This window comes from Mustela nivalis (genome assembly GCF_964662115.1).
Source record: "Mustela nivalis genome assembly, chromosome: 15".
NCBI lineage: Eukaryota > Metazoa > Chordata > Mammalia > Carnivora > Mustelidae > Mustela > Mustela nivalis.
Genome location: NC_139034.1, coordinates 2,670,537 through 2,692,739, shown reverse-complemented (window position 1 = coordinate 2,692,739; position 22,203 = coordinate 2,670,537). Strand labels below are relative to the sequence as shown.

Genomic DNA, 22,203 nt, shown 5'->3' with positions numbered 1-22,203 from the left:
TGCAGTCTCAGGTTGCACACACCGCTGCCTAAACCTGCTGGCCCCTGGAGGGTGCAAATAAGAACGTTACATGAAAAATCGTCCCATTACTACATGCTTCTGCCTGTGGCAGCCAGAGACTAAGGAGGAGGAGTGAGGAGGTCCGGAAGGAGTCTCTTACTTCCTAAATCATACTGTTGACTTAGTGGCTTCCCTCCCCTCTACTCTTTATCCCCGGGCCTATTTTCTCTGTAGTGTCAGCGTGGAACTGGGGGCTTCCAGAAGGGGCAGTTTCTAAAAGAGAAGTTGGGGTCCAGAGAGGGCAAAGGGAAGGTATGTTCAAGGTCACATAGCAAGTCAGTAACAAAACGAGAATCAGAGTCAACTATCACACCAATATCACGCCATCTGTTTGTGCAATGCGGGTCTGGATGTCCATCTACCCAACTGACTCTCCACTACCCTGTTCTACAGTACAATGATCCTACATATTGACCATTTCTTTCTCACCACGTGGCTTTGAGAACCCCACATACTACCTGTAGCTGCATGCCTAAAGTAGGATGACCATGGGACTTCCCACTGAGGACTGCCGGATCACTATGCACACAGAACAGCATGTTGGCCAGCACCGAATAAAGCCTCTGTTTATGTTACCGCTGTTATCGTTACATGTCATCAACCCCCAGGAGTCACACACTGGAAGGCAAATGACTTAAAAGAAAAAGGTGAACCATGAGAGACTATGGACTCTGAAAAACAATCTAAGGGGTTTGAAGTGGCGGGGTGGTGGGAGGTTGGGGTACCAGGCGGTGGGTATTAGAGAGGGCACGGATTGCATGGAACACTGGGTGTGGTGCAAAAATAATGAATACTGTTATGCTGAAAATAAATAAATTTAATTAAAAAAAAAAGGTCACTGCCACCTTGGCTTACAGATGCCATGGATTAGAAGACACTGCTGATTTTAGAGATGTTAAATGTGAAAAAGATGCACATCTTAGAATCACTGATAAGCTATCACAGGGTGGGTCCCACACTAGGCCCTGGTGACACAGAGGTGAGAATGGTCCTGCCCTCAGGGCACTCGATCCTCAGCCTAGTAGGAGACACTGGCCAGCTCTGTGGTCCAGTACCCCGGGGGTGTTGCAGGTGGGCTCAGATACACGTCTGGAGGGCCATGCCCAGCGTTACATACCTTGTGTCTGAGGGGTGTGGGTGACACTGCTCCTCCTGTGCAGTAGTAGGCCGCGTGGCAGAGCCCTGATGGCTGGGACAGCCCTTCTGATGAGCAGAACATCCCTAGAAGAAGCAGACCCACTGGCTCTGGCACCAGCCCAGTCTCTCTTGGGCTGTGCCTGACCTGTTCCTCCCTTCCTCAGCTTTCAGAGTAGCACAAGGTGTTGGCAGGATGGCCAGGCAGAATACAGGGAGTGAGGGGCAGAATGGGCTAGAGAGACATGGATCTGCCCTGACCAGGCAGCAATTTCTCTCCAGCAACCCCTGGTCTCTGAAGAAAACATGGGGCTGGTCTTGCCCGAGCCCTGGAGCTACATGTGGGGTGGACTGGGCCACAGGGTATGAGGAGGACTGGAGAATCCAAAAGATGGTGGGAGCTGTGGGCCTGTAGGTCAGTGGGGCCCTGGCCCATATTTGAACATGACTTTGTTTTCCTTGCCCTAGCTGTTAGACTTGAGAGGGGCTGCCATGACAGTACAGGTCCAGGGGACCAAGGTACACTCCCTCATGGACTCGGTTGATTGCCCTTCTTCTACTTCTCTTCATTTTCCTCTCAGCCCTTTAGTTGAGGCTTCCCAAGGGCCCGTGAGCCAGAGTCCACCAACCTGCTGGGCACAACTCACAGTCCAGCTCTGCACTGGCCCCTTGCCTGGGCCCAAATGTCCCCCGAGGGCATGGGTTGGCCATGGCTGAATGGGAGCCGGGGGGACAGAAGTAGCCCTGGAGGCACAGGTTGGGTCCACCAGCCGTGGGACCTAGAGGGCAATGGCAGGGTTAGCCTGAGCTTGCAGTGGGATCACTACCTTCTGAGCATCCTGGTCAGAGACGGGAACCCCAGGCTCTGAAGCTGACCTGGCCCAGGTCTTCAGTCAATGTTCATTATTCTTTGTCCAATTTCTGGGCATGTTGGCTTGGAGGGAGACCCTCAATGGCTACCCAGGAGACCTCTGTGGGCTCCAGAGATCTCCAGCCTTGAGGCTATCTGTTGAGCGTAAAGCTCCCTTTCTCCAGAAGGTGGCACTCGTCCCTGCTGGACATGCTGGTCTGCAGACACCACTGCCTTGCTATGGCTTCTCTGCCAGGCCAGTAGCCACCCATGTATCTCTAAACACGACCAAGGCCCTGTCATGACCTCAAGTGTGCAGAATGTACCTTGAGAAAACTGAGTCAGGCCACAGCCACCTAGATCCTCGGGTCCTAGACCTCAGACTGTCCTGTCCTGCATCTGGTGCCTATTGTCCTGAGCTTGGCACAGGGTATGCCAGGGTATGAGTCGTCATGCAATGCCTCTTCCTGACATGTCCTTTCCTTGTACCTGGCTGGTTTTGGTGTCCCCTTCCCTCCACTCTACTGTCAGTTGTCAAGGGGTGCATGTGGATCGTAATACTATGACAACCAAACTTCTGACATAAGAATTCCTAAGGTACCTTCTAAAGCCAAATCTAAAGGAGGACATAAGGGAGATACCAGGGGTCTCCTTTTGCACTGAGCCAATTCACTGTTAGTCCCTGCCCCGCCCCCTTGCCCCCTGCCTTTTAGAAGGGAGGTGATCTCTTCCTTGTCAAGTAGGCATCACTTCTGCAGGGGCTCGAACTACCAGCACCTTACCCTGGGACCCAGAACAACATGGGGGCCCTGTGTTCAGCCCCAGTGAGCCTACCTGTGCCTGAGGCTTCACAGTAGAATCCTGCAGGGCATGGCTCACAAGAGCCCTTGGCCTCCTGGGGCTGGAATGTTCCGTTCTCACAGGCCCGTGGCTGTGGAGATCCCTCTGGACAGTAGAAGCCACGGGGGCACCGGAATGATGTAGGGGTGGCTGAAGTCTGGCCAGGAGGACAATAATAACCTGGCGAGCATAGCCCATCTGGGAAGGGTTTTCCGGACCCTGTGGAGAAGGGGTGGAGGCATGCTGAGTCCACGATGGTGGGCCTGGCTGCCAATGAGATGGAAAAGGAGAAAAGGGACCTGGAAGTATGTCTGGATCTGTGCCTAAGCTTCGAAGTGCAGTGTGCCCTGAGGCTCAAAGAGTTAGGCTTTGTAGCCAGACCCCACGTCCTCTCATGCTCAGAGCTCTCTCCCTGTGCAGCTGTGCAGGAGGCCTTTCTCAACTTAGATTTTTCATCTGCAACAAAACAGCCTTATTCTGAGGATAAGTGAGTTAAAAGGCCTGTCTGGTCATATCCCATGGGCTCATGTAGAGCCAAAGTGAGAGCGTACTGACTTAGGAACCTAGAAGTAGAGGCTCTGTTGTGGTTGTTGGAGGTGTGCAGGGTTCTCCTGCCCTGGCTGCAGGTGATGGACCAAAGCCTCACATCCTCAGCCTTTTTATGGTGTGACACAGAAAAATGCTCCTAGGGGGTCCCTGGGGGACCATTTGTGGGAATCCATACCTCCCTTCTTCTGCTTCCCAGCACTGTTTACTGCTCTACCATATCTGGTTCTAGGTGATCTATACATGAATGTGGTAGACAGCTACAATGGACAAAGACACACCGTACTTTGTCCTCCTTCTCTTTCCACTATGGTACTGCCTCTCATTCTTAGGCTCAGCTCTGGCAGGGTCTCCCTGAAGTCCTGTCCCCTGCCATTCTGGACAGAAGCCCCTGTTTTCTAAACAAGGCCATCAACTTCAAAGCCTGCAAGAGCTTCATGAAGCCTCAACCCCTGTGGGATCAATGTCCCCCCAACTCCAAGACAACTGGAGTGTCTTGTCTTCCAGAAATCAGTGTGCTTGTGCTGGGATATTCATGTTCTTGGTTGTCTTTTTCTATCCCCTTCCCCGCTGTCAATTTTCAGGGGTCAGTGTCAGGTCACCTTTGCGTTCTCTATCCATCCCCGTGTTCAGGCCTCAGGCAATGTCTCCTATATAGAGCTTCAGGTCATATGTGATGGGAGGGAAACTATGATGTTACCCGCATGCAGGCTGAATGCCTCTGGGATAAATGGATCAGTTAAGGACCCTGCAAAGTCCCAGAGAAATGGCTAGTGTCACCTGAATCTGAGCAGAACTGTCCTGCAGGACAAGGCCTACAATCCTTAGCACTGCGTGCGCCAGGCCATTCTCGGAAGGTGCCCCTGGGACATGGGTGCTGGGTGGGACTCCAGGTACCCAAAGGGCAGTAGTAGCCAGGAGGACAGTTCACTGGCCAAGTAGGTGTGGCACCTGGTCTCTGGATCCTGAAGGAACAGAACCTGTGGAAACAGCCAGTAGGTGGTCAGCAATGATACCTTCTGTATCCCTAGGTTCTCTAGACAGTGAGGGTCTTCTAGGGGAAGGAAGCTCCCAGAGCACAGAGGGATTTGGGCAGAAGCGAACCACCCCCTAGACCATCTGAGGTCAGAGGAAATGGACATCAAGATGGACAATAGCCTCTTTCCTCATGGGTCTTGTACTTGAAACCTACAGCTCTTCAAGGCCCCTGCATTGGCATTAGGGTTTTAATTACATTGGGCTCTGAAGGGCAAGGGTTCCTGGAAGGCCTCTGAAGGGCACTGGTCCCTGCAACATGGCTGAGTCCCTCTAGCTTCAGAGAGGGCAGGACAGGTCAGGTGTCACCCAGATAAAGAAGGAGCCCCAGACCCAGCAACATCTCCTCACTTTCCAGCCGGGCATATCTTGCAGAGGCTCTGTCCAGGTTCATCCTGATACTGCCCTGGGGGGCAGAGCTGGGGTTCCACACTTCCTGGGGGGCACGAGTGCCCAACAGGGCAGAGAGTCCCTAGAAAAGCCACCGGAGATAATGATTTCCTCTTGGGAGATCCCCCATCTCCTTCCAGCCAGAGCCCACAACAATTCTTACTCCCTCTAGGTGAATGTGGTTGAGGGGATGGGGTATGTGATTCATGGTGCTTCTGATGTGTGACTCTCTTGGGTCTGGTCCCTTATACTTCAGCCCCACCGACACCTCGAGGGACACTCCAGCTGAAATCCAGCTCTGTGTGGAAGGTCCACGTGGGAACCTCCTGGCGGCCTCTTGTGGGAAGAAGCAAGATCTGTAGTGACAGGGCTGAGTGGGGTAAGGGACAGTGCTCTCCACAAATTGGGTTTTGAAACTGGGAACCTCACAAGTTACCTGAGGCAGCCCCAGGCTTCCAGGTCAGAACATCTCTCACCAACAGTGTTACCAGGGGTCCTAGTCCTATGAAATATTCTTCAAATCATACTCTTTGGGATGTAAGTTTGGGAAATGCTATGTCAACTAAGTCCCCTGGAGACAACCTGTGCTCTTCATCATACATAGCACTAATAAGCATTAGGAAACCTGTCCATGTTCATGATCTCAGTTTTCCACTGGCCTTGGATTAATGAAAGCATGAGATGCGGGTTACCAGGGAGCTAGTTTAGAAGAGAGACCACAGGAAGAGATGGAACAGGATCAGAAACCTGTACTCTTCAGGATGAAGAGTTGAAACTCTTTTTTCCTTTTATGTATGGACTTTTTAAACTTCTGGGGATAGTTGATGCATTTTTTTGGAGATGTGGTCCTAAATAGGTTGTACTCTGGGTTGGGGCTTTGTCCATGCTAAGACCAGATCTCCCAGGGAGGACAGTGTAGGGGTATCCCTCCTAAGAGCTGCAATATGAGAGGGAGCCTCCCTGTTTGGTGAGAAGCCCCTTCCCACTGAAGTGCTATCAGGTTGTAAGCTTGGTGAGAGCAGAGCACTGGAATCTCTTGGCTCTCTACAGACAGTGCCTGACATACCGGTCTCAGTGACTGCTGGTTGGAAGACTGCCTTAGAATGGAGATCATAGGCTGAGTGGTCTGCAGGCTGGATCTGCCTACTGTGGAGCTTCTCTTGGCTTGCACAGAAATATAATCTTTTAAACTTAGTTGCCTGGATTTTCAGCTTTCTTTGAGCCCTGATGTGCACTGTGGTCTCTTCATACATTTGCATTCATAGCTGGCCTGGACCCTGCAGGTGTGATCCCTCCTGCTAGGAGGGGTTCTTTCATGTCCTTCCAAATCTCTCTGACTGGTATTCTGGTGACAATTTGTGTGGATCTGAAAAGATTGTGTCCTGGCCAGTTCCTTTTTTTCTATTCAGTGGCTGACCTTCCCTTGCACAGCACACTTGTTAAAGGTTCTCAGGGCCGGGCATGATTCCTAGGAACCAGGGGTGACTTAACTGTGCTTTTCTTTATTGCAGGAAAGAATGTCAGAATGCAACTGAGTAATGTAGTGATAGAGCCAACTTTCAATACATTCTGATAAAAAAAAAAAAAGGAATCTGCTTTAAACTTTTAGTATAATTACATGCATCTCAAAACTGATGTATGATTAAAAACTCTAGTAAATTACATACATCTCAAAACCAACCTGTTCTTGGTTCTCAGCTGAGAACAGAGGCCCCAGAAGACAGAAGTGTGTCCCCTCTCCCAAATGGATTTCTAATGCACTCTTGTCTTTGGAGTCCGAGCTTCTACCCATTCTCTGCTGGACCCCGGGTAGCACATGAGGGGGAAGACACAGCTTTCCCCCCAAGCATGGGATTCTCCATTTTGACTGATTTTTTAAAAATGCTTCTTGTTTCTTCCTTTTCTCACCACTCATCCCATGCATCTCCCATCTCCCTTTCTGTGCTTTGGGCTCATGAGGAGCTTTGCTAACACTTGGTGTTTTCAGTCCCTTCCACGGCAGGTTCCAGGTCAAGAGGGCCCGTCACACTGCAGTTGGGCCTCAGGAGCCTGAATACAGAGGGAGAGCCCACAAGCATGTCTTCTTTCCAGGCTGGCCCACTGGGACTCCCATAGTACCCTACCCCTACCCAAATGTCGAGGAGGTCCGCTCTTACCTGGACTGTGCCCAGAGACAGAGGCCCTGGGGCAGAACCAGCCTCCTTCGCATGGGGCCTCTGGGAAGCTCAGGCCAGCCCTGGAGCAGAACCAGCCACCTGGGCATGGCTGGCAGTCCTCCTGAGATGTGGCCCCAGGGATGGGCAGGAGAGAGCCTGCAGATACACACTCCATAGCTACCGTCAGGGGGCCCCTCTCCCAGATGGAAACCCAAGGTGGTGCCTCTCAGACTGGAAAGCTGTGGCCCTGCTCTGCCTGCTTAGCCCCACAGACTAGGGGCTGAAGGGCTCCTCAGCCTCCTAGGCTGCCTCACCACATGTGGTCTGGGACCTGACAAGCTGAAGTGCATCTCATCCCCATATCTTTGCTGCAAGGCCTCACTCATTTCTTGAGGTGCCTCTGCCATACACCCCCTCCATGTTCAAGTACCCCCTCTCCCCAAGAGCCTGGGCCCAAGCTCTATGTCACCTCATTCATCATTCTACCCCTAAGCCCCAAGTGATGTGGATGCAGGATGGACATTGCTCTTTAAGTACAGTTTGGGGGTTTCTTCTCTGCCCTTCCTAAGATATCTTCCCAAGGCTGGACCTCTACACCTTTCTCTTCTCAAGGGCCCAGAGCACACCCTTGCCCTGCTGGTACCCCCCACCCCACATCGGTAACTTACCTGGAGGGCATGGAGTGGGTCTGGGGCTGCCTTTGGGACAAAAGTGGCCTGGAGGACAGAGGTCTCCTGTGATTCCATCAGTGGGGTTGGGGACAGCTGCTGCTTGAATGCAGTGGAACCCTGCCCTGCAAGGCCCAGATATGGCCACCAGCCCAGGCAGGAGGCAGTAGGAGCCTATAGGAGAGAGGGAAAGACAGGATCCCCAATCATGGGGAGGGGAGAGATTGGGGCACTTCCCACCCCAGCCAGCAGATGTACATTGCTGTCTGTGGTCACCTGCCCTCCATGGTCAGGGAGGATGGGGCCTAGTATGGCTGGGGTGGAGGTATGTCCCTATCCCCTTACCTGGATCACAGAGAGTGCAGTCTGACTGCTGGACACCCCCTCTCTGTGGCCTGTAGGTGCCTCGGGGGCAGGGGAACTGAGAAGCAAAGGACGTGGAGGCTGGGCAGTAATGGCCTGCAGGACACTCCTTCCCCACCACAGAGGAGGTGTTTGACGGGCAGAAGAAACTACAGAAAAAACAAGTGGGGAGGGGCGGTTCACAGGGCTCGGTGGCCCCACCAGCATGGAGCAGGGCAGAGATGGCTGCCCAGGTTCACCTTTTATCGTAGGCCTCAGGAAATCTGCTGGGGACATAGCTCTGCTACAGCTCAAGGCCCCAGGGTGGGTGGAGGTGGGGGGATGGGGTACGTAAATGGCTTGAATTTGAGCAAAAGAGCCTCATGTTTGAAATTAGGAATGATACCCAATAAAGAGATCAAGAAGTGTGGCTAGAAGATGGTGCAGTTCTACAGAGAACTTTTTTTAAAAGTCACAGCAAAATCAGGTTGAAAGGGGTCTTCACGAGCATCTGGTCCAGGCACGTCCTATAGCAGGAAAGCACACCCTGCACGGCCGGACACGTGAACCCCCAGGATGGCCTCTCAGCACTCACCCCTCAGGACAAGACTCACAGTGGCCCTGGGCGGCCAGCCTGTTGTAGGTACCGGCTGGGCAGGGCCTGGGGGTAACAGTGCCTGGGGGACAAAAGTGCCCTGAAAGGGAAGCAGGTCCAATAGGTCAGATCCACAGGAAACACCACTTCCTGGCTCTCAGAGTGCTCCCAGCCTAAACCCAGTTCCTTTAGGACCAGGGGACCCTGGAGTCCGGTCTGAGTGGTGGCCTTGGGGCTCGCTCCCTTCCCACCTTCCCAGGCTCCTCCTCAGACCAGCCCCCAGAGGTACCTGCAGGGCAAGGGCCACTGGTCTCTTCTCCTAGGGAGCCGTTGGGCACGAGGGCCCCATGGCGGCAGAAGAAGCCTGTGCTGCAGGGCCCAGAAGGGCTGGTGAGACCCGCTGAGCCGCAGTAGTGGCCAGGAGGGCACGGGGAGCAGGCAGCCTGCAGGAGATGCCCCCGTTAAGATGCCAACCCCCAGCTCTATCTGGGGCAGGGAAGCAGTGACTGCATCAGGAGACCTGAAAGGGGCCTCAGGTCCCAGAACAGCTTGTCCTGGTTCACCTTCCTCCATCCACAGCACCCCTGATGGCCACTCGTTTCCCTCTCCTTGCACATTCTCCCGGGGTGGCCCGGGGCGGGGGGGCGGCCACAAAGGCTTAATGCTCCAAACTACTCCATCAGCAGCTTGTTCTGCCTGCTTTCTTTTTTTCCTCTCTACCTCCGTGTCCTTTCATAGTTTGACCAGTCACACTAGGGGAAGCCTATCCTTCGATCTACCTCCAGGGAAGCCCTTTCTGCTCATTCAAGTGTGGGGGATTTGGGGGCTTATGACAAGTCAGGAATATTCCTTTCACAATAGGAGGCCCTCTGAATAGTGAACTACAAACTGTGATTTGGAGGTGCTTGTGAATAGAACCAGATATTAAAGTTGCTTTTGGAATCTGGCAATTTAAATAGAATTTTGTGCATCCTCTGGTGGCCCTTTATTATATATTAATGTGTATAATATATTATGAATATATATATGAATTATATATTAATATGTATTATAAAGTAATGTCTCAGGTCACTCCTTTGCTCAAACCTTGCTTTGGCCTCTATCTTACTCAGGTCCTCAAGGGGAGCCCAGGGTGCTACATGGCTGGCTCCTCCCTCCCTCTCCAACCTTCCTCCAGCCCACCCTCCCTGAGTACTCTCCTTGTGCTCCTGGCAACCCCTAACATGCACCGACCACACGGGGTTGGGGAGGCGGTTGCTGTTCCCTTTGTTTCCAAAGTCAGCGTGTACAGTCATACGCATAGCCCACAGGCAGGTGCTGGAAGTGGCTATGTGCTGGGCACTATTCTGACACAGAGTAGGGAACAAAAGACAAAACTCCCTAGCTTGGTGGTTCTTATATTTTAGTGGGGAATACAGAAAATAAATAAGGCCAGTAAAAACATGCTATGGTAGACTATGGTATGTGCTAAGGAGGGCCAAGGAAGATCTCCCTGGGAAAGTGACTATAGTCCCCCAGGAAGGAGAAGCTAGCCAGGTGGCTCTGTTCTCCAATCCCCGTTTGACCTCAAGGGCAGTATGGCTTGGCTAGATCCAGACAGGGCCCATACCCAGCCTCCTCCTGGGCTGGGGTCTCCCTACCTCTGAGCTGAGCTTGGTGTGTATGCTGAAGGTGCCAGGTGGACAGGGCTGGGGCACGGCTGAACCCCTGGGACAGTAGTGTCCTTGAGGACATGGGCCAGCCTCCTCTGGAACCAAGAAATGTCTGGTGAGTAGAAGGTATTCTGAAGAACTCCCTCCGCATCACTGGTACAGTCTCTGGGCCCTGGAATTGGGTTGCGAGTCTATTCTGCAGGTCGTACCCTCTGCACCTGGCTATTCCAGCAGAGCCCTGTATTGCTGTTACAGAAGGGAAGAGATTGGGGAAGCTGTTCCTGACATGGGGTGGTGGCATCTGGAAGGGAGGCAGGGCACCTGAGGGAGGCAGGGCCTCTCTAGAAGTCTCAAGTGTCAAGGTCTAGGGGATAGGCAGACAGCGTTTGAGACTGAGGCAAGGTTTCTGTCACCATCCCAGCTCTTTATGTAGAAGCCTTTGTAGATCTTCCCATGCTGGTTGGCATTTTATTTTATTTTAAAGATTTTATTTATTTATTTGACAGACAGGGATCACAAGTAGGCAGAGAGGCAGGCAGAGAAGTAGAGAGGAAGCAGGCTCCCCACCAAGCGGAGAGCCTGATGAGGGGCTCGATCCCAGGACCCTGAGATCATGACCCAAGCTGAAGGCAGAGGCTTTAACCCACTGAGCCAACCAGGCGCCCCAGTATTTTAACATTTTTTCTAGTTTCTGGAGATGCCTAGCTATGTCTTCTTCCTCTCCCTCCACCTACACGGGACCTGTTCCAAGAGGCCTGCCACCAGGGCTGCTTGGTGACTGAAGATGGGAACCAGCCAGATCTGGGCTATTGCAGAGGAGGCTATTGTAGCTGGCAGGTCAGGAGCTGGAGGGATGAGCTGTGCATTAGACAGTGACCTCACCAGTGTCCGGGCCTCCCTGAGGACGGTACAACTCTCAGGGCCCGAGGGCAGCTGCAGAGTGGCAGAGAGCTGAACTGGGCCTGGGCCAGTGGGCCTGGGCACTCAAATTGGTTACTGACTGTATGCCTTTAGGCAAAGCACACTCTCTTCCTGAGCCTCAGTTTCCCTTTTGACAGAAACAAGCATTGTACTAGATCATGCTCTGTAGTCCCTGGATTCCAAAAACAACTTGAGCCCCAGAAGATAAAACCACTGGAATGATCCCTCAGCTATACAGTGAGAACCACTTGGGAGGGCTAACAAATTGACCATACCTGGGCTGAGCCTCACCCTCAACACTCTGATCTGATGGCCTGGCCCTCCCACCAACCCCATATCAGTCAGTATGTGCCAGGTGACTCAAAAGCATGGCTCAGCTGAAGAGGACTTTTCAGTGACCCCTAATGTGAGGTTTCTCAGGTCTGCTTTGGTGTCAGTCCTCAGTCTGGCCTGTGTGGGACACAGGAGTTCTTGGGGTGTCCTGCTGAGGAGGGATAGTAGGTAGTGGAAACAAATGCCGAAGTGCTATGCATGTTGGGGACCAGTGTCCTGCTCTCCCATGAATGAGAGCCCAGGAACACAGGTGGCCCAGGTTGGGTACCCCAATTCTCTTGGACAGAATAGACTCATTGGTCTCTCTGGTTGACAGAGTGGATAGAGGGCTCTGAATCTGTCTCCTACCTCCTGGTTGGTAGGCTTAGGAAAGGAAACAGGGGATAAGTGTCCAGCAGGGAGGGCCTGGTACCTTCAGTGCCGGCCTCTGGATTGGGCCGGGTGGACCCTCTGGAGCAGAAGAAACCTTCCCAGCACTGTCCGCCGGCTTCTGTAGCATTGGCGCTGGGGCAGAACCTACCTCCGTCACAGGCTTGACATCCTGGCAGGCTACTAAGTCCCAGCACGGGGCCATAGGTGCCTGGGGGGCAGGGCTGCCAGTTAAGCCCTGTCCCTTCAGGGCAGTAGAAACCTGTGCAGGGATCAGGGCAGAGATTAGAGCCTGAGGAATCGGGGGTGGGGAGGAAGGTGGCAGAGGGCAGGCTTTGGGCACTGGCTTAGAGTCCAGCATGGAGGCCTGGCATCTCTGCTCTGGGGCTCCTGCCCAGGAAGTAGAAATGCTCTGAAAATCCAGAAGTTACTGCCTTATTATCAGAATAGCTAGATCAGGCCTGAAGATAACAGTCATGTTAACTGCTCTGCCCACTCCTCCCTTTTGCTTTGGACCCTTTGCTTAGTGAGCCAGGCTCTTGGCAGGAAACTAACCTCTCGGACACAGCTGTGGGCTCAACCCCGGAACACAGTAGTGGCCGCTGGGACAGATGTAACATTTTGCTGTGTGGGTGCCAGAGGCATAGGAGCCAGGAGGACACAGAGAGGGGTCAGCCATTTCCAGAGGACAAAAGTGCCCAGAGGGACAGGATCTCCCAGAGAGCCCCTCCACGGGGGTGGTAGCGACAGTTCCGCTAGTGCAGGACATGCTGGAAGAATGGGGGCCAAACAAAAGGGGGCCTCAGTCAAGGGGAGTCACCCAGGGACACACAGCCACAGGCAGTAAATGGTCCTTAAGCATAGTCCTTGGACACTTCCGAGCCTGCTCCTTCCTGAATCCTGGCATGACTTAACCTCCACAAGTCTGCAAGTGGCCCACAGGCCCTGCAGGTTAGTGGGGGTCGCCCCTTCCTGACTTTTGGTATTTCTTCCCCTTGTTCTCTGGATGGGTCTGGATCCTGGAATGGAACCAAATCCTCACTCTGTAGACACTGTTCCCTCAACTCCGTGTGGCTGTGTTTGCCCACCCTGGGAAGCAGGGTGCCAGCCAGATTGGCAGGTGGCCGCCAGAGCAGAGTCTCCCTCCAGAGCAATCTTGACATCCTTCTGGGGTTCTGTTCCCTTCCTCAGACCAGGTACCAGGTGGGCATTGGGTGGGGACAGGAGCTCCTGCAAAAGTCAAAGCAACAGAGGAAAGAGGCCCCAGGGGGAGACATTGAACTGAATTAGGCTACCACCCCTTGGATTTTTCCCTCTGGGCAGACCAGTGTGGAAATGCTTCCCCCTCTCAGCATCCAGAGGACAGGGACAATTCAGCTTGGAGTCCTGGAATCAAATTCACTGAATGAAAGGAAGACACTTGCCATTCTGCAAGGGAGTACCCAAGTGGAGGAGGAATAACAAGGCCCTGAAAGCATCCTCAGGGCAAAGGAGGAAGGTCAATAGTTCAAGTGAGGCTTCCTGAGTTCCAGGTTGGGGGAGGGTTCTTGGGAGGGGAAGGGACTGTTGAACAGAGTGGGGAAGGCATGTGGGGAGAAGGGTCCTGTGCTTGGCCCTGAACAGCTTAACACTGTCCTCCATTTAGGGCTATGGCTTGTGTGCAGAGAGAATGGCTTAAAACCCATAGAGACCAGCCTTCAACAGTAGAGAGCTGGAAGGGACTTGATCTTCTTCTGCCCTGTCATGGTTGGAGTAGCCCCAGAGGCAGTGAAGTACCCTCTAGGCAGTAGTGCCCAGCAGGGCAGAGGAGGCCTTGTGTCCCATCAGTGGGGTCCTTGCTGGTGGCTCCTCCCTTACACCAGTGTCCTGCAGCACAGTCTCCTAGAAGAAAGGACACCTTGTCAGCCCTGCCCACTGCACCCCTTGCTGAAGAACATAGCATAAGGCACAGGCTGTTCATGCTGTCCCCACATCCTGCTCCACTATGGCCACAGACTACAGGAATTCCTGACCCAAAACCAGCCTGAGCAGCCCGGACCCTGGGACAAGCAGGATCCTGAATCTCCTCCAGGTTTAGTCAGTACCAAGTTTCCAGGTCAAAGAGACTGTGAGGTCTGGGCAAGTCTAAGATTTGCCCTCCTCAGAGACTGCCAACTGCCAGGCCCAGATTTTCCTTAAGGATCAAAACATTTCCAGCCATTTCACAGGGAAGCCGCCCAACACCCAAGAAAGTGACACCCTCCTTTTTTCCCCTACCCAAATCAGCTAACAGGGGGTGGGGGGTTGGGGGCAGAGATGCTAAAGACCCTGTACAAGGGCCCCTGCCCACGGTGTTGGTGGGGACTTAGTGCTGACATGGGTAGCTGGGGTATGGTTCTACTTTGAGACATGCATACCTTGATGAAGGGACTCCCAATTCGTGGTGATATAAGATCACCTGGAAAGCTCTTTAAAACTAGACACCGAGGCCCCATCTCACATTTCCTGACTTTCTAGGGTGGGTTGGGGGAACACAGTGTTCCTGATGGAAGGAGTCTTGGGAAGGTAGGGGATTCTTTGTCCAACAAATTCTGCTTCTCTGCCTCCATTTTTACCAGTGATCCAGGTCCATGTAGTTTCTCCCCAGTGCATCTCCTCCTCAGCTTGCTCTGGGACCCGCCAGTCAGGTCCACCCACCGCCTGATTCTTTTTCTGCCCTCCAGGACATACCTGTTGGTGCCATGAGCCCTGCCAGTGCACAGAATTTCCCAGCAGGACACAGCTTGCATTCAGTGATGCTCCTTAGTCCCCTCCGAGATCCATAAGTACCCACTGGGCACCTGTGGAGTGTGGCCACGGCTGTGCCCAGTGGACAGAAATAGCCTTGAGGACAAGGATATAGGTGGAAATCTTGGATGGGCCCAGCACTCGAGTCGCAGTAATAACCTGGCCAGGAGTGAGGGACACTCAGGAGAACTATCCCCTCCATGAAGGCAGTTGGTCATAGCAGGTCTCTTGCCTCAAGGACCATGCCGTGGAGCTCAGGATCCAGACAGCTGCCCTTGTGGAGCTCTCCCTCATGGCCTTGTCCCCTTTGCTGTCACCTGAAGATCTTTACTGCCTCTCACCTGCTGGGCACTGCCCACTGGGGGCCTGGAGACCAGCCTCCTTGCAGTAGAAGCTTCGTGGGCAGACCTGGCACGCAGAGGGCATGGTCTGCTCTGGAAGGCTGGAGAAGGTGCCCACAGGACATGGTGTTGGCCTATGTGATGCTGCAGCTGAGGACACAGGGAGGCAGCATGGTCTGGCTAAGGGGACGCCACAGGTCCAGGGAGTAGGATCTCAAGGCAGCAGGTGTTGGCCCAGCCTCCGAGACGGGGCAGGGCCTACCATGGTGTTGACTATAAGATGTGCCTCTGCCAACATCCCTGAAGCCCGGCTCCCTTGCCCCTCGATGACACACAGGGACCCCAGCCCTTCACTTGTAGCTGGAATTACCTCATCAGGACTCATACCACTGACAGCTAATGAGAATCCTGGTGTGACACGGCCACTGACTTCTGTTCATACCAAACAATTCGAACCACAGAGAACACCCCAAGTGTATGTTAACCATGCCCCTCTGCAATACCCCTTGGCTGTTGTCTGGACCATGCATGGCACACCTTTTCCCTCTGGCCTCTTCCCAGGTGCCCCAGGGTCCAGTTGAAAACTGAGGAATGTGGTCATTGTGATCTCTTAGCAGACCTCTGGGCGGGAGGGCACATCGGGCTGAGAGTGGGGCCCCTGGAGACACTCACGGCAGAAGGTTCCTGGGGGGCAGGGGGCCCCTGTCAGCCCGTCCTCTGGAGCTGGGGACACTGCTCCTTCAGCACAGAAGTAGCCAGCCTGACAGGGCCCGCTGGGAGTGGACAATCCTGGAGGTGAGAGGGGGTGCCGGGCTCGGGCTGAGTAGACTCGTTATGCAGACAGATGAGGGTCCTCATGCAGTGTCAGGCCCCAGAGGATTGAGAGTCACAGCAGTTGCTGAGCCGATGTGGAGTGCTCCATCTCCTTCTCTTCCATACCCAGCCTCATGGTACAGGTGCCACTCTCATTCCACAGAGGGCCCGAGGCATTACCATTAGTAGCAGAGCTGAGACCTGTGCATAGGCTCACTGTGTTCTACCATCTGAGGGTTGTTGAAAGCTGGGGCGGGAAGTGTCTGGTTCACATCTGGGTCCCCAGTGACCAATAGCACTGAGTCACAGTAGGTGCTCAGGAAATCACTTAGACATGGAGACCAGTGAAAGGGCATGAGCGAGGGGCTACCGAGCCCCTCCTTCTGAAGGGAGACCTGCCCTTCCCATGCTATTCTGCGATGACCCACCTGTGCTCCCTCAACCATGACAGCAGCAAATTTATGTCAGCACAGACTGGCCTGTGAGCATGCCAAGCCCACCATCCCATTAGGCAGGTGCAGGCATCAGTTCTCGTTTACAGAGGGAAAGAGGGAAAGAGGGGTTCATGTATGCACTCACAAGGCTGGGGAGAAGGTTGGGGTTCCCACCAGTTCTCTCACCATCTCTAAGCCTGGGACACAGAGCCAGAGAGGTCTCCTGGATTCTTACCAGAGGTGGCGCAGAAAGAGCCCGGTAGGCAGGGTATGGGTTCTGGGGTACCCTCGGGGCAGAAGGATCCAGGTGGGCACTTCCCCCCTGTAGCCGTGGCTGGGCACAGGCAATTGGTGCTGGTGTAGTTGTCTAAGTCGAAGGGGCGGGAGGTCCAGGCTGCTGACACGCAGAACCAGCCTGGGGTGGAGACAAACACAGAAAGGTAGGCAGTGGGGCAGGAGGGTTGGTAGTGACCAGGCTGCCGGGGTAGGGGTGGGTATCAAAGGCTGAGCCACCCAGACTGCAGGCCTACCCCTCCCAGTAGCTGTTCCAGGAGATAGTCCGGGTCACCCCAGGTCCAGGTTCAGAAGTAGGAAGCACTGGGGTAGGTGGGAGCTTCTTAGGGAGTTTTGGGAAACGCACCTGCATCACAGGGCCCAGAGGCCTGGGTCAGATTCTCTTGCCCACAGTAGTGGCCTGGGGGACAAGGCAGGCAGCTGTCCAGGCTCTGGGTCAGTGGGTCTGGGTTGTAGTAGCCCCGAGGGCAGGGGTACTGTGTGGCGTATTTGGTGCCTAAAAAGCAAAGTTCAGAGGAGGGAGTCCAGGTGGCCCAAGGCTGGGGAGGGAGGCCCTGCTGCTTGCTGCTCCTAGAGCAACTTGGCAGGGCCTGTTGTGGCAAACTTCTGGCCTGAGTCACAGGAGCTCCTCCCTCACCAGCTGCTTATATTGGGCTTCCCAGGCTGTGTGTTCCCAGGCCCAGGTTCCACAAAGCCATAGACTATGCAGGACTCTTCTTCTTGATGGTCAACTCTATTGAAAAGCACGTGGCCCCAAATTTGTAGGATTAGTAATTTTAAACCTCTATTTTTTAGCCAACAGATTATGTTATGGAACAGAAAGTAAAAATCTCATAATTTTAAAGGTAAAGCTAAAGACATGAAATTTGCAGTTCAAGACCAGCTGCTTTGGTCTCAACCAGCATGAAGGATCCACTCCTTCCCTGGGCCTTTGGGACAGGTCGTGAGAATGTCTCAGAAACAGAGTGATTACATCTGCATGATCCTTAGTTGCTGTTGTTTCCCAAGCAGCAAGTCCCAAGCCCCATCTCATCCCTGGGCACCTGTACCAGCCCCCTGCTACTGGCCTTGCCTCTTCGAGCTGTGGCCCAGGCACTCACCTCTGGGGCAGTAGAAGCCGGCGGGGCAGGGGTGCCCGCTGTAGGTGGTGATGTTCTCAGGGCAGTAGTAGCCGGCAGGGCAGGGGAAGCAGGAGGCTTGGCTGGTTAGGTTGCTATAGGAGCCAGGAGGACAAGGCTGAGGGTGGCTGGTTCCACTGGGGCAGAAGTGGCCTCGGGGACAGGGCCCCCCCTGATGTGAATGACCTGAGAAAAGGAAGGAAGCTGAGTGAGGAATGCAGGCCTGGTCGCTACTGAGCAGACTGGAGCCGGGGGCAACTTGGGCAGTGCTACTGGGACCAAACGTGGATTTGGGCTTGGGGCAGGGGTTCCAGGGTTTTAGAAAGAAAGAACGTTGATAAATAACACTTGTACAGCATCTTCCAGATTGAACAGCATGCGGTTAATACATATGTTATAATACTGGAGCCTCGAAAATCCCTCTTTCGTAGGTGGGCAGGACTAATGATCCAGCTTTACTGAGGATGGTGTCCTGGCATGGTGATTGCTGTGTGTGGCCAACATCTCTCTGTGCTTTGTCCATTTTTGGACAAAAATCTTTTTATTTTTTTTTTCTTTTGAGGATACACAATGCGATTGTTTATTTGCCAATAAAATGGATTTAGAAATCATTGATTTCATGTGTAGTTGTAATAAACCAGGATGGCTGGTTCTCTTTTTAGTGAATTATCCTGGCCTAGCAGCCCCTATGCCTCCTATAATCCCCACAAAGTCCCTGCTCTCTTACTGCCCATCCAACTCCCCTGAACCTAACCCTCAATCTGGGAGCTGGATTTTTGCCTCAGATGAAGTTCTTGAGAAGAGGGAGTTTAAGGGCCCTGGCTCTGTTGCAATGGCCCTCACCAAAGCTGCAGCTCAGTGTGGTGTGCATACTGCCCTCCCTCCCCCTTCAGATGTCCCCAGGGAATAGAGAGCATCCTCTGAGAACATGGGTAGAGAGAGTCTTCCCTGGGAGCTCATCCTGCACTCCACCTCCCCACAAGATGTTGTCTCTAGCCCTCATGAGAGCCGAGGACCACACTCAGCTCACCTCTTGGTGCCCCACAGGCTACCATTCTGAACCCCAGGTTTCCCTGCTCACATCCCTGAAAATCTATGACGTTTCTGTCTTTGGGTCAGTGGGGTTCTGACTGAAGAGGTGGGGTGGGGCTGAGGTGGGCTTGGAAACACAGATGTGACAAAAGCCCAATGACCACAGTTCAGAGGCAGTGAGTTAACTGTGGGAAATGCCACTGCGGGCACAAGGACAGGAAGCCAGCATGTCCAGGAATAGTGGTCAGACCTTGAAACACTCTGGCGGAGGATCGTTTCCAGGCCCTGCTTGCTCACACCCTCCCCCTCTGCCCTTAAACTGCCCCACAACCAGTCACTTCTCATAATCAGAGTGCCCATCTACCTCTAGCATTGGGCCAGTGCAGGGCCCATGCCCATCCTGAGAGACTCCGTACCTGCTGGGATTGGGGAGGAGGCTCTTTCCAGACAGAAGTAGCCAGGGGAACAGGGTCCAGAGGGAGCAGTGAGTCCAGATGCACCACAGAAATGGCCAGGAGGGCAGGACAGGCACTCTGACGCCATGGAGAGAAGCATCCTGGGAAGACAGAGAGAAACCTGGGCATCAGTGGGACCAGGAGGAGCATCCTGGCAAGGGACGTGCATTTCTGGAGCTGCTTTGCATCTCCTTCTTCAGGTTCCCTGGGATTCTTCCTGTATCCATGGCACAGTCTGACAGATGCCTAAAGGAGAGTGTGACAGGTCTCTCTTTTTCTTCCCCTGCCACTCTCCAACATAGGCACCTGGGTATAGTTGTCCTTTTCCATCTTTTTTTTTTTTTTAAAGAAAAAAAAAAAGCTTTGATTTTTGAGAGAGAGAGAGAGAGAGAGAGAGAAGTGAGATAGAAAGAGTACAGGCGGGGAGGGGCAGAGGGAGAGAGAGAAGGAGACTCCTTGCTGAAAAGGGAGCCCAAGGGCCCCGATCTCGGAATTCTGGGATCATTACCTGAGCCGAAGTCAGATGCTTAATGAGCTGAGCCACCCAGGTGCCCCATCCTTTCCCATCTTAATCCCAATTCAAACTCAGGCTGTCCTGGGCCACAGAATTTTGGTCTGGCAGCAATAGGCAGAACATCCAACAGCCCTTCAGCCACTGGCTCCACAGCTGTCCCCCTGCTCTGGGTACCTTCTCTTGGGGGCTGGGAGATTCCTAAAGGTGGGGAGGTGGGGCTCTACTCTCAATTGAGACTCAGGCATGTGCACAGGATTCTTAATGGCTTTGCTTTCTTAGGCATGAATGTTCTCAAGCTCCCAGCAGCCCATGTTACCTGCCCTCATTCTGGCCAGCGACCTCTCTGTCCCTCCTCTGCTGGTCACAGGCCAGGTGGGAGTCCTGCTCTGTGAGGCCTTGTGCTCCTCTGTGGTGGAGAGATGCTGCTAGTGAGATGGTCAGTGTAGAAGGAAGACCAGGAGGAAGACAGCTCTGGGCTCACCCCATGGGCATGGAGACAGTGGCACTCACCGATCTGAGAAGGTACCCACAGGACAGGGCAGGGGCACCCCTGTGCCCACTGGACAGAAGTGGCCTGGAGGACAGGGCCCCCCTGCCATGGCATGGATGCATCTCTCCTGGTGGGTGACTTCATCTCCTGCCCAAAGTCAGAAGTGGGTGAGATCACAAAGCAGCTCCTCCCAAGCCCAAAGCCACTCACTCAGCAGTCCCCACATTGTCCACCCTCTGAGGAGAGAAGTTCCTGAAATAAAGCAGTAGAGATTAAAAGCTAGAGTGCCATCACCCTTGACTGCCCGGGCAGCTCAAGTCCAGGGTTCTGTCCAGTCCTGGCTCCCTGCTGGGGTAGTGGGTGGGGTCTCAGGTGTGGGGCTGGGGTCCTGAGATGTGACCCTTTCCAAATTAATCGGAAGTTCTCTAGGCAGACCCAAAGTTGGGGAGAAAGTACAGGAGTGCCAGCATTTGTCTATCCTGGAAAAAGGTGGGCACAGGACAGAATGAGAAAACTGGGGGCTTCATATCTAGCTTGAGAAGGAGAGCCTAGGTCATTGAATACAGACCTCTGTGACATCTGTTTTGGGAACCTGTTTCCAGCTTGGCCAAGTTTGTCACTTCTATTTGTACCATTATATCCCCTTAAGGTTAGCTCACAGAGCACATAAAATGCTGAAGATAAACTCTAAGAAGAAGAGGGCTCTTGTACAGGTAGGAGAAGAAAAAAGAAATTACAGTGTGTGATCTCATTTTTGTAACTGCCTGTAAACTGGTGGATTTGCCTATGGAAATGTGTGTGTGTGCACCTGTGTACATGGGTGTGAGCACAGGAAACATGGAGCGCTGCACAGCTTCATGTCATACTTCCGAAACAGGTAGCCTCCAGTGGGGAAAAAGGCAGAGTAACAGTTTTAAACATCTGCGTTCTTATAGCTTGCATGAGAGTTGTCTCCACAACTCTAAGGATACTGATGTAACAAGGGGAGGATGAACAGTGTACTTTGATGGGCTTTTTTGGGACAAAGGCGTGCTGGGGAATGTTTCTGTCAGCCTCTGGACCCCATGATCTCATCCCTGAGTCACCCCGGGATCCACAGGTGCAGTAGAGGTGCTGCACTGGTGCTCGTCCCACAGCGCAGTGCTAGAGTGCTACCATAGTCTGGAGCACCCTCACGGGTGATGCCACTGTCATGATGACAGAGCCTTGGGAGACACCAGACAGCAGCAGGCCTTGGATGGGTCACTCCACCAGCCAGGCCCAACCTCATCATTGGAAGAAAGACATGGAGGGAGTCCTGTTCCCTAAGGCTCCGCCAGCCTGGAGGTTCCATGACTTGTGACTTATTGTTGTCCTTATTTAGCTCCACACTTAACTTACCCTGCCCAGAGGGTCTCCTGATGCTGCCCCAGGGACATGAGTACAGCCACAGACTGTGCACCACAGACACTGCAATACTCCCACCCTCTAAAGAGGGATGTCAAATGGAGTCCCTATTCTGCCTGCCCTGCAGGATGCCCAGTCCCATCCTGTCACTTCTGTGCCAAAGACACGAGTGTTACCGAGTGTATGTCCTCAGTTACCCAGTCCATGCTAAGCCCTTTGTCTCCTTCATAGAATCTGTTCTCCTGGTCACTTCTTAGCCTCAGTCAAGGTAAACATTCATTTACTGTCCTTCCTATGCTCTGTCTTATTTAATTTTTACCTCAGTCTTACAAATTTCTATACTCTGTATTCCTATCAGGCACATTAAGAACATGAGTTAAGTGATTTCCCACCCACAGCAAGGAGTGGTGCACTGGGCTTCTGCACAGCCCAAAGTCCCTGTCCTTGACCACTATTCACAGGGCCTCCTATATTGCAGACCAGCAGGGAGAGGTTTCCAGTGGTCTGTTGCTCCTCAGGCCCCAAAACACAGCTTTTACCTGTCTCCCCAGGAGACATCCCAACTGCCCCCTTCTGTCTCCTCACCTGCAAAACATGGCCTGCCCTGCCATGGACTGGGCATGAGGTGGGGGCAGGACAAGGGGAAGTGGCCAATGCCCTGGGGGCAGT

General features: G+C 53.4%; 1 protein-coding gene across 1 annotated transcript in view; it reads right to left on the bottom strand.

Moving 5' to 3' along the window:
• Nucleotides 1–22,203, bottom strand: part of LOC309849264 (uncharacterized protein) — an 89,144-nt gene that overhangs the window by 53,943 nt on the left and 12,998 nt on the right. Inside the window, exons 12-35 of the mRNA XM_082701630.1 lie at nucleotides 20,169–20,295; nucleotides 19,975–20,064; nucleotides 19,106–19,245; nucleotides 17,640–17,843; nucleotides 16,886–17,035; nucleotides 16,481–16,660; nucleotides 15,671–15,787; nucleotides 14,999–15,148; nucleotides 14,601–14,816; nucleotides 13,668–13,772; nucleotides 12,980–13,121; nucleotides 12,447–12,661; nucleotides 11,935–12,153; nucleotides 10,257–10,363; nucleotides 8,906–9,059; nucleotides 8,617–8,716; nucleotides 8,025–8,191; nucleotides 7,680–7,853; nucleotides 7,012–7,167; nucleotides 4,817–4,937; nucleotides 4,211–4,410; nucleotides 2,879–3,103; nucleotides 1,824–1,973; nucleotides 1,178–1,281 (exon numbers count right to left, since the gene is read on the bottom strand). Coding sequence (XP_082557756.1) covers nucleotides 1,178–1,281; nucleotides 1,824–1,973; nucleotides 2,879–3,103; nucleotides 4,211–4,410; nucleotides 4,817–4,937; nucleotides 7,012–7,167; nucleotides 7,680–7,853; nucleotides 8,025–8,191; nucleotides 8,617–8,716; nucleotides 8,906–9,059; nucleotides 10,257–10,363; nucleotides 11,935–12,153; nucleotides 12,447–12,661; nucleotides 12,980–13,121; nucleotides 13,668–13,772; nucleotides 14,601–14,816; nucleotides 14,999–15,148; nucleotides 15,671–15,787; nucleotides 16,481–16,660; nucleotides 16,886–17,035; nucleotides 17,640–17,843; nucleotides 19,106–19,245; nucleotides 19,975–20,064; nucleotides 20,169–20,295 — 3,713 coding nt within the window. The remainder of the gene's footprint in view (nucleotides 1–1,177; nucleotides 1,282–1,823; nucleotides 1,974–2,878; nucleotides 3,104–4,210; nucleotides 4,411–4,816; nucleotides 4,938–7,011; nucleotides 7,168–7,679; nucleotides 7,854–8,024; nucleotides 8,192–8,616; nucleotides 8,717–8,905; nucleotides 9,060–10,256; nucleotides 10,364–11,934; nucleotides 12,154–12,446; nucleotides 12,662–12,979; nucleotides 13,122–13,667; nucleotides 13,773–14,600; nucleotides 14,817–14,998; nucleotides 15,149–15,670; nucleotides 15,788–16,480; nucleotides 16,661–16,885; nucleotides 17,036–17,639; nucleotides 17,844–19,105; nucleotides 19,246–19,974; nucleotides 20,065–20,168; nucleotides 20,296–22,203) is intronic.